This window comes from Alosa pseudoharengus, unplaced genomic scaffold (genome assembly GCF_046254945.1).
Source record: "Alosa pseudoharengus isolate Yale_2024_CS ecotype anadromous, Long Island Sound unplaced genomic scaffold, YU_APseudo_1.1 YU_APseudo_1.1_scf_2, whole genome shotgun sequence".
NCBI classification, from domain to species: domain Eukaryota; kingdom Metazoa; phylum Chordata; class Actinopteri; order Clupeiformes; family Clupeidae; genus Alosa; species Alosa pseudoharengus.
The window spans coordinates 46,026,669-46,043,804 of NW_027468663.1; the positions used below are offsets into that span (position 1 = coordinate 46,026,669).

At 40.9% G+C, this 17,136-nt stretch overlaps 2 protein-coding genes across 2 annotated transcripts in view; one reads left to right on the forward strand and one right to left on the reverse strand.

Moving 5' to 3' along the window:
• The window catches only part of lamc1 (laminin, gamma 1), a 52,649-nt gene extending 44,080 nt beyond the window's left edge, over positions 1-8,569 (reverse strand). Inside the window, exon 1 of the mRNA XM_076295215.1 lies at positions 7,867-8,569. Coding sequence (XP_076151330.1) covers positions 7,867-8,236 — 370 coding nt within the window. The 5' untranslated portion in view covers positions 8,237-8,569. The remainder of the gene's footprint in view (positions 1-7,866) is intronic.
• Positions 8,570-11,315: 2,746 nt separating this feature from the next.
• On the forward strand, positions 11,316-17,112 carry LOC143133546 (testicular spindle-associated protein SHCBP1L-like). Its single transcript, XM_076293299.1, has 10 exons — positions 11,316-11,696; positions 11,892-12,047; positions 12,253-12,467; positions 12,615-12,701; positions 13,734-13,961; positions 14,049-14,154; positions 14,399-14,552; positions 15,592-15,842; positions 16,061-16,180; positions 16,598-17,112. The coding sequence occupies exons 1-10, from the start codon at positions 11,316-11,318 to the stop codon at positions 16,859-16,861; spliced, it is 1,962 nt and encodes a 653-aa protein (XP_076149414.1). The 3' UTR covers positions 16,862-17,112.
• Positions 17,113-17,136: the final 24 nt, after the last annotated feature.

Consider the following 17,136-nt stretch of genomic DNA (forward strand, 5'->3'; position numbering starts at 1 on the left):
ACCCCAGGCTTTTTACCATCTAACTTCTAACTATCATTTCAAGACAGTAAACTGTATAAAAACACTAATTTTATTAACAATGAAACCAAAATTAAAACAAAAAGTCATGTGAGCAGGGGCTGTGATTAAAACAAAATAGGGTATGACCTTTTCGATTGATTTTTATGAATTCCTTATTAAAACACAGATGACAGACACTTCAGACCAATCAAGGGAGAGATCCAACTGTAGACGATGTCCCACTGTGAGGTCATCACATTTTTTACTGTGGTGTCATGCGAAAATTTGTTTACATGTGGGAACAGCTGTATTTGGCCAAAGGCTGCAAGAGCGGGGTGGATAAAGGGTGTCCTTTTTACAGTTCTAAACTCGTCTTTGAAGCCTTTGAAGACTTTGTTGGAAAAAAGAAACAGTCTTGATATTAGATACGCTTTAAGACAACACCTTGAAAACAGAGATACAAGTAAATTATACTGTATCACATCTGAAGTGTAGTTTAATGAAGCGTACAAACTACAAAGGACACAACTTGCCCTAGCTAAAAGAACGACACATGATCATTGACCCAGTCTCACTCATAAGAAGAAACCTAGGTTACTTCAGGAGGAGACCCCCTTTGAACCTTAAAGTTTGTGCTGCTGAATCTAATGGCCAAAGTTGGTTAAACTGTTAATTCAAATGGCATGACATTTAAAAATCAAAAGGTCAGGCTCCCCCTCACTCACTCAAAGAAAGATCTAGAGGTCTGTCTATGGTGTGCGATTCCTGAGTGTTGTGGTAAAAATGGAAATGAACACTCATCCATTGCCACTTCACCAGTACTAAATGATATGCCCTCGGGATAAAGAGAGGTTTGAATGCCCAATCACAGATACGTTGCTATTAGGAGGGCTGAAGGCCAACAAGATAAGAGCAACTAATTGAGCGTAACCAGAGGGATAAGTTTAGAGAAAGAGTCTCGAAAAACATTACTCAAAAGGTTCCCACAAATGCACATGTATGCATCGATGTTGCAAGAACAAAGACATTTTGAAGTTGACGTAGGCATAAGCATACTTCAAAACATCTGCGTTTATTCAACATGGATACATATGTGTGCATTTGTCTCTAGAATGTATTCCAGTTTTGCTGCTGCAGGCATGTCTGCTAGTGTACTGTCAGTGTTTCCCCTACAATGTATTCATCAGCGGCGCAGCGCCGCTCCTGGAATTCCAGCGCCACTGCAAAAAAAGTTGCCTAATAAAAAAATTAAAAAATAGACGCAAGTGAACTTCAGGAACAGCTGCTGTTCGTTCAGGTTTCATGTCAACAAATAATAGTAGGCTAACGTTGAAGGAGCAGTCGGGGATTCCACAGGAGATCACGCTTGTTTGTGTTTATGTTTAAGTTTATTAGCAGACGCAATTTTGTGCCAAAAAAACGTAGGCTACAGTATGTTAACCAAGGAACCAAATTAAACACGCCAGCGAGATAGCTCGCCCCTACCTTCAGTAGCCTATTCCCAGATAAATTCCATGCATTGTTTCGTTTTTGTTTGTGATACAGGCAATGCTTTCAAGACCTGTGTTGCTAACATACCTAGGCTGTGAAACTAAGGTCTAGCTAGCCTATTGGTGGGTTTAATTGAATTTGAGTAATAGGACTACGCAGCCATTTACATCTGAGATAGTTTGTAATTCCTGTAGAGCTCACCAAAATTATAGATTAGATACAAGACACTTATCTGCATTAAAGTGACAGGCACTCAATTCGACTTGCACAGCACCAATACAGTGTAATGACATGAAAGAGAAGTTTATATAGTTTATACAGTGCTGTGCAAAAGTTAAGACACCCATGATGAAATTGACTAAAGGGAGGAACAAAAAACTTTTTTTCCCTTTTGTCTTAATGCCTTAATTAAAAATGTTTAATTATATATAAATGTCTTAACTTATGCACAGCACTGTATATTCTAAATAGTAATAGTTTGTAGCCTACAGTGGTCTACAATGTACAGTTGTAAAGTGGCTAATACTAATAATGTAAATGAAAAAGGTGAAAGAAAAACATGAATAATCCTGTTCAAGTACTGCAATAATCATGCTTTGTAAATACTTGTGTTGATGGTTATGTCATAATTTGTAACTCAATCTGTCCATTTCTTTCACAAAAGCCACCAGAAGTCACCATTTAAGGAGTCATTTTTTCAAAATGTTCTCTTTTCTTGGGGGGGGCTTCCTACGATCGATCAACAGCACCGCTGCTGGAAAAAAATCTAGGGAAAACACTGACTGTACATTTAATCAGTGTTTGAAGTCATCACACATCACATTGTGGGAATCTACAGTAAAAAATTGTGTGTTTCAACTATAGATTTCTGGGCCCCTTTTCTTCTCTGTCAATACAGATAGCTACAGTACCTAACTTAAAACATTGTTGCTGGTAATGTAAGCAGTAGTTGTATTCCCAGGGTGCAAACATACTAACGAAAATGGGTATCTTTACTGGAAGTAAATAGCGCAAGCATTTTGTTGTCCTGGTGATGGAAATTGTGCACGAAACTCTGCACAAAACGTATAGCCGTGCCTTGGAACTAAGCTTACACTCAGTCTTTAAACTCAAAAAGACTGAGATCACATTCTATTTGTGTTTGAGTTGAGCTTGTGAGAAAATATTGACTTCACTGCAACATTTTGTGGTTGTGAAAACGGGTATGGGTGGTGAGAACAGGTATTTTTAGATGAACGGAATAGCGGAATACAGAAGTGAATTACAAGTTTGCTGTAACCACATCCATGTGCCAAAAGGCATCAACATGTTCAATGTAGCATGGGGCACCCATCAATTTCCAACAGGAGGACAAACTTTCTGATTCTTACTAACTAGCAAACTACTACCCTGTAGTAGCCCCAAGCTTTGCGGAGGAAAAATGTTAAAAAAAAAAAAAAAAAACTAAAGAAAATGCACAATTTCAGTGCATTTTCAGACACTACCCTGAAGGACACAACCAGACACTATTCTACCACATCTCACGGTCCCATGATACACAAATTAATCCATGGCTCGCAAGGAATCCCATCTACTCTGAACATCCACACCCAGATATCAGAGTACACCAACACTTCCTGACAGCATGATCTGTTCTCAGGAGTTTATAACAAAAATCCAACCACAATCACCACAGCGGAGAAGGGGGAAGGGCAGTCATCATTATCCATTGGGGGACAGGCCAGGTGACCACTGGGTTTCCTCCATCAAATGAACATGTCCTTGTATTCCAACAAATGAAGCAGCACTGCAGCTCCCCTTTACTACAACAAAGCAATTAAGTGGGTTCCCCCCCAGAAAGCGCTCATACCGGCAAGGATCAACAGCTCACAATGGCTTTATCACAGGGAAATGAGGAAGACTGGGAAGGAGTCCTGCATTTTGTCCTCTCTGGGTGGTCCAACCCGTCATACAATTACCACAGCCACAAACTGGTTAATCCAACTCCACATTCACAGAGAGACACAAGTGTAAGAATTCATGCTCCAAAACCAAACCACAGGAGATTTGAAACACAGACCAGCTGTCATTTTGGCTCGGATTTGGTAATTAGACAATAAGGTTAATCAGACCCCTCAGAGTACAACATAAATACAGAGGAGTCCTATAAACACAAGCTTCCCACAGTGAGATCATACCACCTTAAACATAACAATAGGTTATAACCAGATGACTCGCTCTTGTCCAGTCTCCCTCTCTTGCTCCAACTGGTATAATTTGGACCAGCTGGTCCCTCTTCAGAAATGACATGTACTTTGATGGAGTTTGGGGAAAAAAAAAACCTGAGAGGGACCAGGGAGACCCTTGGGCCCACAAAACATTCTCCTCCTCACTTTCCCACACTAAAAAGATCCCCTTCCCATCTCTTACTCAGAGCTGAAGGAGGAGACAGACAGGGGGGAGAGACGAGAGAGAGAGAGAGAGAGAGAGAGAGAGGAGAGAGAGAGGAAATAGGAAGAGTAGCACAGATAGAGGAGGAAAGAAAGAGAGGGACATGGTGACATGGGGAAAATAAAGACCACTAAGAGAGCTGAGTGGGTGTGTGTGTGTGTGTGTGTGTGTGTGTGTGGGGGGGGGGGTATTTGTGCTTGAGTGTGATTCACACAGAAAGAAGAAGGAAAGAGAGGGAGAGCTCTTCCTATGCAGAGGCCAAGTGTGGCTTTATTTCTGTCAAGTACTTCAGGGTTACTGTTTGGTCATTTTGCTGAACATTCTCGTAGACACCTCACTGCTTGAGAGCTGGTTCCCAAGCAAGCAGTCCACATGTTCACGGCAGATGTGTTGTCTTAAGACACCCCTGAGGACAGTGATTTTGGAGGATATCATACACTGCTTTGAATAGCCCGAGAAAAATGCACACGATTGCCAGCAGATAGTCCAGCTTTAAGTGATTAAAGTGCAGATGTACACAGCTCCCTTCCCATTTAAAGACGTGGGGAAAACAAGGCCTGCTTCTGTATTGAATGGGCATGTAGACAGCATATGCAACACAGCTGTGTCTCCTCGCCTGAAAAAAAATCATGGATTTCAGAGCCGCTAGAACAATTTCCCATCTCCAATCCTTTTCCTTCCGCAAACCACAAACTGGAGACTTTTACATTTATCCAATAGGTTATAACTTTTGATGATCTCAAGGAAATACACTGAATGAACGAAAATATGAGCAGTGAAGTATTAAGGGCAAATTTTGTTTTCAACAGATAAAACAAACAAGGGCAAAACATAACAACAGACCGACAGAACAGCAATTCAAAACAGCCTCAAACAATCTATGTAGCTCACTGTTAATGTCAGGCAGACACCACATTAAGAGTGAAACTATTATCTTCATCACTGGCTTGTGGTTGAAGCATGGTGCCATTAGAAACACTGAGATATAAACAGAGTACCATTAGCTGATCAGTGCCCAAATCCGCAAAATTCTACAGGCTAGTGATTTACACGTCATGACATTTACATAGTAATGTGTAAAATATGTCAACGTTATGTATCCTGTAACTAGCAAAACAACATTTTTGAACTTAGTTTGAATTTTCTCCTATATCTTGTATATGCACCACAGCACCGTGCAACAAGTTTATCAGATACTAACAGACATCCAACAACAAGATTAAAAATCAGATTTTCAGTTTCCATTTGCTCTCGTCTCTCATACAAGGTCTTATGCTGGACAGCTAGAGCAATAAATACAAAAATATATCAGGATCCTTCAGGCATAAATCTATACGTCAATATTTGATAACATGAGAGGGCAACTAATAAAGTGTTATGGTGTAGACTCTATGTCCACAACCATTTATAAATACTGAGAAATGTAAATCTATCTTGTTAGCCTCTCCTCCCTCCTTCCCACTTGCTAACCTAGAGACTACTTCATCTTTCCCAAAGGACTCTGTTCGTGTCATGTCAGGACATGTCAGCTTCCTGCCTAAAACCAGCCCAGGGAGAGAGAATAAAGAGATAAAACTCATCAAAGGCTTCACACATGGAAAATAAAGATTAAGTTGAAGCAGTCGTTTTGTTTGACCAAGTGACCAAAACCTGGACATTTTACACCTCCTTAGACAGAACGGCCAATTAAAGAGTTACGTCCACCCTGATCTAATTTTCTGTAAATAAGGAAACTGTAAAAGAGGTTGTCCACTTTTGCGGATGACTATCCAATGTCACAGCTAATTAGAGGGCACTGTCCTAAACTGTTTTGACTAGTCTTAAAAGAAAACTACAAATCTCTCAAATTGCTGCAAAATTACCCAGAGTTAGAATTTGAATTCTCTCTCTCTCTCTCTCTCTCACACACACACACACACAAAAAAGTAATTTTATAGGCTACACAGATAGAATATGTTTTATGGCATCATCATAATACCACAACTTCAAATAAATTAATCATTACTAAATTGGTAATTTTTAGTTAGCCTAATCAGAGGGAAGCTACCAAAAATACTTGGCTCATGCAGATTGGTGTCTCACCCTAAACAGAAATGTTGTGCAGAAGCAGAATTAATCTAGACACTGGCTATATTAATGTAAAGGGGCAACCACCATCTCCACCATTGTTGCCTCCGACAGCTGCTTTCAGCTGATTGGCCACTCTGATGCTCTCCTTTCCTAAACCAGAAGTCCAGCGTATCGTTTTGCTTAGGGAGGCAGAAATTCAATGATTCGTGTAATGCAAACAATTTCATCAGTGAACTCACGCCTGCAGAGTGAGAATGAGAAACTAGCAGAGGGGTCATACCATGCAGAGAGCCCTAAGCCTGCCATGAAACTTTCAATGTTCAGGGATTTGAATTTAATGATACCAAAGGAGGGCTTGATTAAATCTTCATATAAGTCGAATTAACACTAATAAATTTACAGAATTTACAAGTTAATTAAGAAAAAATAAGTTTGCCTTTGGTCAGCCAGAAACTGGATGACAAAATGCAAGCACAGACAGTACAATGCCAAAAAAATAACAACTCTGAGATTTTACATTTACTCAACTGAAAAAACAGATAGCCTAAAGCATAATGCAGCATGGAGAAAGCCTTTAAGAAAGGAAAAACAGTCTTTTAAACACTTCTTTTGCAAACCTTATCTGGTGAAAATTACACCATACCCACTTTCTCGGTTTTTTATTTCATTCAGAATAATATCATATAGGTTTGTCTTTCAAGAGTACCACATATTTATATAAGGTTTTCATGATACAGCTTCACTCTTAGTGAATTCAGTTATTTTATCTTTCTCCATTTGGCAAGTTGAAGGCTACACCTTCTCACTCGTTGCTTATCTCTAATAATTGCTTGACACAAGAGAGCGTGCATAAAATAAGGCCTGTTAATGGTGTTCCTAAAATGACTTGCATTATTTAGAGTTTCACACTGAACCTTACAATTGTCTTTCAGTAGGCCTACATGACTTACATGACAGCCACTAACAACTCTTATGTAGAATACAGGCATTTGATGCATCGACCCTGTTGGGGCTGCTTTAAGTCAATACGTGGTATTATCATGACTAGTTGACATGCCTTGTGTCTTGATAATAGGTCTCCAGTGAAACCAGATCTGGCAGGTAGGCTATGCAGCCTCTACCTTATGATTACCTTTAACAGAGAGGAATCTGACGCCATCTTGTTGAGAAGATAACACAAAAGAAAGGTTTATTAAGATAGCAAAATAATATTTTATCTGTAGTTGTTAGGAAGAGATATCGCAGTAGTGATTGCATCGGCTCCTTGCGAAAACCCTTGGCAAAAACTGAAAGACGGAAGTGTGTAACCGGAGGGCATAAACTTATCGTCGTAAAAGAACAATCATGACTGCACTATCCTAGAATTCCAAACGTCCTCCAAAAACACTTTCAGAGAGCGTGCCAGGTTAAATTTTACCAGACAATTCACACCGGCAAAAGGTTTTTCCAAGTTCTTTTAAAAGTAACAGCTGTAACAATAGGCTGGGTTCATGTCAGCTGCCGTTTGCCAGGGGAGTTACTGGAAAGGCTAGAGCATACATGGCTGCAAAATGCACGAAGAGCCATGTAACAGTTTTAGACGGCCCCACCAGATTCATGACACAGCCGTGTTCAAAAAGTGTGAAGGCTGCCAATATCTACAGGCAAGGTTAGCTAGCATACACAAACTCTCTGCAGTAGCCTGGGCCTAGCGTTATCCAACAACATAAACTACTGTAAGCAAATTACTATTAAAACAATCACAGTGAAAGTAAAACCGCTTATTCAAGTGCAAGATTGGTCCATAAAGGTGGCTGACCTGATATGGAATGAGGTGGTCCGAAACATAAGCTACAGGTTTGCAAAATGGCATTTATTCCCTAAATTGATTCTTACCCAAGTGAAGCGTCAGATTGATGGAGTTGGGATACTGGATGCCTGCCAACATAGTTTGACTTTGCCACCAGGTGGTATCCATTTGGTTGTTGTAATCAGTGAGGTACACAGCGCTATGATGTTGCTTAGGGTCCCTGGCATTGCAGATGTGGCACGACTTCGTGACCCCTGTCACTCCGGTCTGTACACAGTATTCTTCGGGAGGGGAGCCGCAAGTGTTGGTAGCTACCACGGTTACATTGAAAGCGGCGTTGACGAACTCGGGCATGCACCGTTGAGGCCGAGCGGATTCGTCCACACATTCATCCATTGCACAATGGCTGCATGCAGCCCAAAAAGTCAATAAGATCACAACGCGTAGAAAACGCATGGTTTAGTCCGTGTTAACTGGAAGTTGAAACGTTCTATAACTAATCAAGTTCCCTCTCTCCCTGCAGCTTCTGGGCTCTGCGGTAACTCTCCTGTTACCGTGTTCGCGGAAAAATAAATAAAATCATGCGGAAAAGTGTGTAACTCGATTTTCACGTACAAGAGCGGTTCCTCAGCCTTAATGGTCCCCTCTAAGGCGCACTCTCCTCTCCTTCTCTTTTGCAAACTTCCACGGTCTCAACACTTTTGTCACCCCCGCATTGGAAAAACTTTTGAAGGAAAAGAACTATCCGACAACACCCTAGCAGCTAGTGCGCAAGTCAAAGAACTTAAAAAAATTCCCTACGTCTACTTCCGCCTGAAGGATGCTTTGATGATCAGCCGACCCGCTGTAAAAGGCAAGTCCCAATGGCTGCGGTTTAGGGGCTAACATGGATGGGAGTGGCTAAAGGGACAGGGGCGTATGGGCAAACTTTTCAATGGCCAGGCCCTCTGTCAACTTTCGTGACCTAGGCGCAGTAGGCGTAAACAACGCAGTTCAAGCCCAATTAATCCAATTTTTAAATAATGTCAATTCTTTAAAGTAGCAGAAAAAATATAATATTCAGACTAGGCTAGATATTTTGTTTCTGTAAGGTAGTCATAATATAGTCTACCTGAATTGGAATAAAAACAACAACAAAAAAAAACAAGAGTAGCCAATGCAAAATTTACTTCAGAGAGGGCAGAATGCTTTCAAATATCCCAGATGAAACCTTACTATTTCATAATAATAGCCTACTTTTTAATCTCAAAATTGTCCCCTAAATTTCTACACACTCATTGCCACAATTTAAAGAAACTGGTGCTGAGGCTTGCTCTGGTTGCTTAGTAAGTTCAAAGAGCAAGGTTAAATATATTCGGTAGGGCAAGGGTGTCTCTTTAACAGGAAACCCAGAATAGCAGTTTGGATGGTAACTGTTTATGGCATGCAAGTCTTGAATTACATTGCAGCCCTTATAGAATCCATGTTCTGTTGGCTTGAAAACCATTTTAGAGATTACATGGATTTTAGTTTATGATACATTGTAGCTGCATGCTTCATTGATAACTTTCATCATTGAGGTATTTCATAGTCTTTCAATTTGTTTCTTGAAAATTATAATGTGTTGTATTTCATTAATGTGCCAGACATCTGTTTAGTTAACAACTATTTAGAGCTATATAGAAATGCCGATCAATCAAGTAGCCTATAAAGAAACATAAAGCACGTAATCGGTTAATACTAATAGGAACTGAACGATGAAAGCACACATAAACTAATGTTACAGAATTCCTACATAGTGGCACCAAAGACCTACACCACACCTCACCAAAACTTAGCAATGCCAAACACTAAATTCCCCACCTCTGTGTAAACATCCTCTAAAGCTTTGTGTGGGTTCACACAACAAACAGTTTGATGGGGGTGGAGTAGAGTTAGAGAGAGTTAATTTCAGAGAGAAAAAAACTTCAGAGAGAGTTAATTTCAGTTGGCCTAATACGATCTGTTTCTCTGGGATAGCCTAAACATAGGCCTATAGCCTCTCTTAATGGTTTAGCCTACACAATGTATTTTCATTGAAGGGCATGGTATATTTTACAATGTGTATTAAACTGTATCAAATGTTAATAAACAAAGTGTCAAATGTGCACTATCACTGAATACAATAAAATCAAATTCAAAAGGAAGTAGTATCTTTCCAGTAATGGATCTGAAAGGTGAGTAACCTGAATCAAACACTTTTTGGGCAAGAATTATGAATAGGCCTACAACTTACTTTACTCACACTATGCCATCCATATCGTAACCGAGTAGCCTACGTTTGACCCCCAAATCCGGTTTGCTTGACCAGTGTGATCACACTGTACTGTAGCTGGGCACGGTACGCTTATCCGTGCTGGGTCTGCTTGAGGAGGCGGACTCGGGCACGGTGCGGTTGGGCTTATGATCACGCCTATGCAAAGATGCAGCAGCTCAACCGTGCCTGGGTACAGTTTGATGGTATAGTGTGAGTGCAGACCAAGAACGGGTGAGAACCGTAGGCCTACTCCGGCACGGTACAAGTGAACTAGGCCCAGTGTGAGTATGCCCTTAGAGCCTTTCTTCTCCATCTAACCACTCAAAGAATGGAAAATACCACATATTTTGTGTCTGACAATTTCCTTCCTTTCTCATCACCTGTCGGATTTTTCTCTTCTGCTGTTGTATTGAGCTCATCCATTATTACCATGTCACCCATCAATCTTTCCCTTTCAGCAGAGCCAGAAATTGGGGCTAGCAGTGTTAGATTTATTCTTCAGTGTCAAAAGTGCACACACTGTCAACACTCTCTGTCAGAGTCATTCCAGTTCTCCAACCTCAAACAGAAGGCCATCCTGCCATTTCAAGCTCAGACATGCTTCAAACGTGCATTGTCTCGGTATGAGGACCTAGAGCACATTAAGCAGCAATTGTTCTCCAAGGGGACTTTACTTTGGATGTTGGTGGTATGTGTTCAGCAATCACCAGAATTTACCCTAGGGGTATTCAGACTTTGGTACAAAGATATTTGTTTGTATTCCCCTTTTGTGTAGGCTATAATCAGATTAAGTCACTCTGACACATCAACACATTCCAATCAGGTTGATACTGTAATTAAGATAATAGGCTACTCAATGATTGTTTCAAGAATTATTTAGCAAATGAAAATGTGGCCTTGGTGAACAGGACTAGCCCATTTCTTGAATAATTTCAACTGTCCTATCATGCACGTTGTAGGTCGTTGCAATTATGAGGAAAACAGCTAATCTTTGGGCCCCCCCTAATGGTGAAATGAGGAACACCAGTTAAATGTTAAAAGTTCTATTTTTCTTACACACTGGGGGAGCAGGTGGGATTTATGGCATACAATTTGGCCAATTTCCCGCGCATTTGTACATTCAGGAGGCCGCGGCTCGCGAGTGGGCCTAGTCGGGTGAAAGTTGGTAAGACGGCGCAAGAAGCTAACTGCTATCCAACTGTCTGGGTAACAAGAGACGTCAGCATTCTCGCTACACCGCACCCAGGAGAACAACAAGTGATGGCAACGTGTGCGGACTCGGATGTCCCTGTGTCGTTCGTTGAGGGAAGCACGAAGGAAAACGACGACGTTACGAATGAAGATGATTGTGAAACTCTGCACTTGTCTGGGGGAAATTCGAAAACGCCACCCAATAGTCCCACAAGGCCCTGCAGTAACGCCAGTGCAGCTAGCACAAACGTTAACGTTACGACTCCTAAAGGTGCTAAGAGTAAAGTGCCGCTGGCTAGAAAACTCCTGACTCCAAACCCCGATGGCGAAGATCCAGATGATATCATGGAAGAGGCAGAGGTGTTACCTCAAATACATATGTCAAAAAAATCGTATTCTTTTGAGGAAAGGGTGGCCCTTCACTGTGATAAGATGATTGGACCTTGTTCGGTAAGGCAGCTAACGCTAATGTCAACTGAAGAAAGTTCAAATTAACTTAGCCTACTTGTCATCACTTAAGTTAGCAAACAAGCTAATTATATTATAAACACAACTTTCAATTGGGGCAAATGTAAATACGTTGACTTTTATATTGATTATGTCTATATTTCATTAAGTTATCATTTCGTTTACCGTCGCTTTTAGGCTGAAGATGCAGATGAAGCCATCAGCTATTACATTACAGACAAACTTGTCGACGCTCCGTTCTGGACAGCAGTGTGGAAAACAGCGCCTGAAGTTTTGCTTGTAACATCAAACAGTGACATTGGAGACTTGCCATTCATTGGCGTTCTTGTCGAGGTCAATAAGTCCACCTTACATTGATTAGCAAACCATTCAAGAAACACCCTCACTAAGAATGAAGTTGCATGATTAACTAACATTACTATCCTCATTATTAAGCTCCGTTTTAATTGAATAATTTTGAAATCACTCAAATGAAATCACTTATATGACCTTTCAATTATTTCTTTCAACATTTTACATAACCATCATCATATTTTAGGTAAACTGCACAGGATGTGAAGGGAAATCACTGCCTCTTCGAGTTTCAGTGTCTGTTGCTGAACCATATTCCTCCAATATTGCCAACCTGCCACGAGAACTTGTGGAAGATATTTTGAGGGAACACGATCACACTGTGCCAATCCTTGACGTCTATCCAGTTGAGGGCCAGGATCCTGATGTAGACAACATTGCAGAGGCTTTGGAGCATGCAAGGTAAAATTTGCTGTGTTGTAATAAGTATTAACACACAACAAAAATATCTAGCATGTGGCTGAATAATTAAAGTAGCTATATCTTTGCTGTGCTTTCAACTGACAACATTTGTATTCCTTAAATGATTGACAATTTGACACTCCACAGGTTTTTCTATGATTTTCTCTGGAGAGATTGGGATGATGAAGAGGAGTGTGATGAGTATGCTGGACTCATTGAGAAACGCATACAACTGTAAGTTGTCAAGCTTGTTAAAATTATAATGGCAGTGTTAAAAGTAAAATAGTTGAATGCCTGCTACAATTTATATGTGTGCATTTAAAGTGTAGAACTTTTTTGATGTTAATGTTTTGATTATGCCCTTGAACAGAACAGGACTTTTACAACATAATCATAAATGCAATACTGAAAGTAAAATTATTTTTGGGTCATTCCATGTCAATAAAAAAGAAAAAATTGCATAAGAAAGGTCAAATTGGTGTTTTTAAACGAAGGGATCATGGAGAATAAATAAAAAAATATCTAAAAAATCTTTGTACAATCCCACAAGGTCTTGGGGTGGTCTGAAAATGAGATCCAAAATGATTTTTCAGACTTGTGAGGTCTGCTGTTCAGACCCTGAAAGAATTTATTTTCTGTTCATTGCTTTTTGTGAGAGTGTTTCTACCTATCTCAATAAGGAAAATAAATTAAGAGCCTATGTTGATTACAAATATGTCTTCTGAAGGCCTAAAGGGGCGGTGGTAGTGTAGTGGTTAAGGAGTTGGGCTAGCGTGCAGTAGACTGAAAGTTGTCGGTTCAATTCCCAGCTTCCACCGTTGTGCCCTTGAGCAAGGCACTTAACCCCAAGTTGCTCCGGGGACAATGTGATCCCTTGTAATATAGCTGACATATGTAAGTCACTTTGGTCAAGAAGTGTCTGCTAAATGTAATGTAATGTAAACAGAGCCCATCCAAATTTGAGCCTTCTACATGGTTTAGTTCTTGTGCTATGGGCTTGGAAACAAAATTGACACCCCCTCCCCCTGTTAAACTGGCTGTGTCTTGGAAAGTATTGATCTTACATAAAAGTAATTTTACAGTGTGTCTCCTGAGTAACATAGGTACGTACAGTACACCTGGTAATTTTTTCAAAATGTTTTGAGACCTAAGTGCATGGGCCCTGGTTGAATTGACATGGAATGACCCTTCTCCTCACATTTGTATTATTGCCTTATGGCTTCTTAACTAAATACAGTTATCATTTGAATTTTAATATACCTGCAGACACTACGACATCCAGGATGGAACAATTCCAGGGCCAATTAGCGAGCGCTACAGACGGACTCTGGAAGAGTACCGCAGCAAGAGGCTGGAGCTCACCAAGTTCCAGTCCAGCATTAGAGGGGACGCCTCACCCGGGGAGGCTGTGGAGTGCTGGAAGAAATACTACGAGATGTCCATGCTCTGTGGCCTTCTGAAGTTCTGGGAAGATCTAAGACTTAGGAAAGAACAGTATTGAAAAATGGATGCCATTTAGGTGTGTGTATGGATAGTGAGAGAGTGTCACTTGGATTGTGAAACTGTTCTGTCCTTCTACAGAAGCCATGGGCCATTTTACCCCAGAATCTACAAGCGCAGAAAAGGACAGAGACTGAATGGAAAGAAGGTCACTCACATAGTGGCACAAATGATGACTACAGACATGGTGAGCTGGAACACACGTTAACATCTTAAAAACGGTAAAACAAATAGTTTGTAATTAGTGTAATGGTCTAACAATAATTTTCAATTATGTGGTTTACTTGTACATTCTGTCCTAATAATGTTAGAAGCCATTTAATGTCATTAGCTGGCTAATTAAGCCTAACAGTTATATGACTGCATATACTGGGCTAGTGGCATTATCTTTTACTTATGGTCTGTGGTAAATGTGTGGTGGCTCCACCCAGATCAAGAGCTTTGCTGAGGACACGCTGATTCAGCAGCACGAGACGCTGCCTGAGGCTCTGGATGCATGTTACTCCGGAGACACAGTGGTAATTTTCCCTGGGGACTACAAAGCTGCTGCGCTGGCGTCTCTTACTGATGACATCACCATCAAAGGTACCAAATCATGTCCGAATGAGGACGGCGAAAGACTAATATGTACGTCCCGATTACAGCATAGTGAAGTGGGAAATTCTCTGTTTTAATCTGTTTCCACTAAGCATTTCCCCTCATCGTTCTTGTCCATTTTATTACCATAGGAAAACGAATGTCTGAGTTCATAGAATTCTGTTGTAAGATTAAGATTTGGACGCAATTGGTTTGCATTTCCAAGGTCACCTCTAAAATACAAAATGTTTTTAAAATGTGGTTCGAATGTCTGATGAGTTAGTTTTTTCAGTTGCTTTGGTGCATCTCTTGAATCATAATTACCATTTGCACAACAGTTAGTGCATTTCTCAAAACAATTAATGCAAACTGTACCGCATAGTGTATTTACCTACAAAAGTGCTATGTTAGAATGTTGTTTATACACTAGCTCTGCTTTTATCTCTTTGTACCATCCAAGGTTGTGTTGAAACTCACAAGGTCTTGGCTAAAGCAACTATCTGTAACATGCTATTCGATTATCTAACAGGCAGACCAGACAGTTCACACACGACTGTGTTGCCAAGCATGACAACAACAGCATCACTATATTCACGCATCACACCACAGAGATTGGGTTAATAGGCAATAGTGATGAGAAGGCCCTAGAAGAAGAGTGAAGTGGAAGACTTTATCATCACGTGGTGCCATGACAACACTCTCTAAATGTCACTAAGACAAGAGAAATCATTGAATTCGGAACAGAGAAACAAACAGCAAGTCACATTCCTATATCCATCCATGAGTCATCTTTTGAGCTTGTTAATAACTGTAGATTCCTTGTTCTACACATCTCAGACACCCTCACATGGTCTCTCAACACATACTGCATTCTCAAGAAAGTTCAGCAGAGGCTGTACTCTCAAAGACGTCTCAAGACCTTTAGCATGGGCACCAAAGTTCTTGTGAACTTACAGCACTGCTCCATCCAAAGCATAATTGACAGACTGTGTGGTTTGGCAGTCACTGAATATACCACTCTGAAGGATTGGGTTTCTGTTATTTCCAGGGGCTGGAGAGCGGCAAGAGGTGGTGATCATCTCCCACCCGTCCCATGACAACTTTGTGGCCTCCAAAGCTGCTCAGGTGACGCTGCAGAACCTGACCCTAGTGCAGCGTGGCACATGCGATGGCATCGTGGTGGTGGAGTCAGGCCGCATGACGCTGGAGAACTGTGTGCTCAGGTGCGAGGGCACAGGTGTGTGTGTGCTGACCGGGGCGTCACTCATCATGTCCAACTGTGAAGTCACTGGTGCACAGGTAAAAACACTGACACACTGTTTAACATCAGCTCGGGAGAGACATAGCATGAAAGGGCATGTCAGTTCTCACCTTCCACTCACCCTGTTGCATGTTAATACTCTCTTGATTGCAGCTATATCTCAACGGTGTCAGTTACTGAATAATAATTTAATGAAAGTTTGTAGGCAGGCTACTGTATCGCCTGTAAGTCATGTTTTGTGTGGAAACCTTATCAGGGAGCAGGGATAGAGCTCTACCCAGGAAGCTGTGCAGAGCTGAATGGAAATGAGATCCACCACTGCAGCAACCCCTCCACCAAGGACATTAAGAGCGCCCTCGGAGGCATCAACATGAAGGTACAGACTCTTCTCCCGGTCATTTTAAAAGAATCTTTTTTTTTTATTTTGTAAGAGAAAACACTTTATCTCTTGAATGGCTAACTTGGGGACACCATCATGTAGCCAATCAGGATAAGCAGTGGTTAGATCCTGCAGCTAGTTTGCAGTCATCGGTCCTTCATTGTGAGGTAATGTTTATCTAGAGTTGAACTTTGACAGCAGCATTGTTTTATCAGAATTAAGTAGATGTTTAAATAAAGCTACTTGCAGTGTAGTGTTTGTTTTTGTTAGTGAATGTCCAAGTTAAAGTTTAATGTTATGGCTGGATGACATATACTGTCAGTGACTCATACTGCTATAAATCCAATTGCAACATTTGTCATTGTGGCAGATTAAATGATAATGAAAGCACTAAATTCTGCTCTTTACTGCCAGGTCCTTCCTCAGCCCCAGCTGAAACTGTCTAACAATCACATCCATGACAACCAGGGCTATGGGGTGACTATCCTAGTGCCTGACAACAGCCCCTGCAGTGTGACTCACGATGAGCCGGAGTGCACGGCCGCAGGAGACAAGAGTGAGACAGGCCAACTGTCCAAGGCCATCCAGAACCTTAGTCTGGAGATGAGCACTAACAAGTTAGAGTCCAACAGCATGGGAGAAGTAGGCCTTCTGCACAAGATGTGGACAATTGCTTAAGCTTGCAACTTTGAAAAACTGTCGAGGGTAACTGAACAGTTCACTGGTAATAGTTGCGTCTGGAGAATAAATTCTGTTCACAAAGATGTGAAAGTTACACGTCACAAATGTAGGGATAATTTTGATCAAACTACATTCCTACAAAGTTTTTAATACCTTGTTTTCAGTGGTTGTGTCTTTTGTTATGTTATGCCTGCCCTCTGGGTACGTGTTGAATATTTCAAGTATACAGTATTACAAATGGACACATTTGAGTTTTTGAAACCTTGTGGAAA

Coding starts and splice junctions, on each gene's coding strand:
- LOC143133546 (XM_076293299.1), top strand. CDS start 11,316: ATGGCAACGTGTGCGGACTCGGATGTCCCTGTGTCGTTCGTTGAGGGA. Junction 12,468..12,614: donor GAGGCTTTGGAGCATGCAAG/GTAAAATTTGCT, acceptor GACACTCCACAG/GTTTTTCTATGATTTTCTCT. Junction 16,181..16,597: donor TCGGAGGCATCAACATGAAG/GTACAGACTCTT, acceptor CTTTACTGCCAG/GTCCTTCCTCAGCCCCAGCT.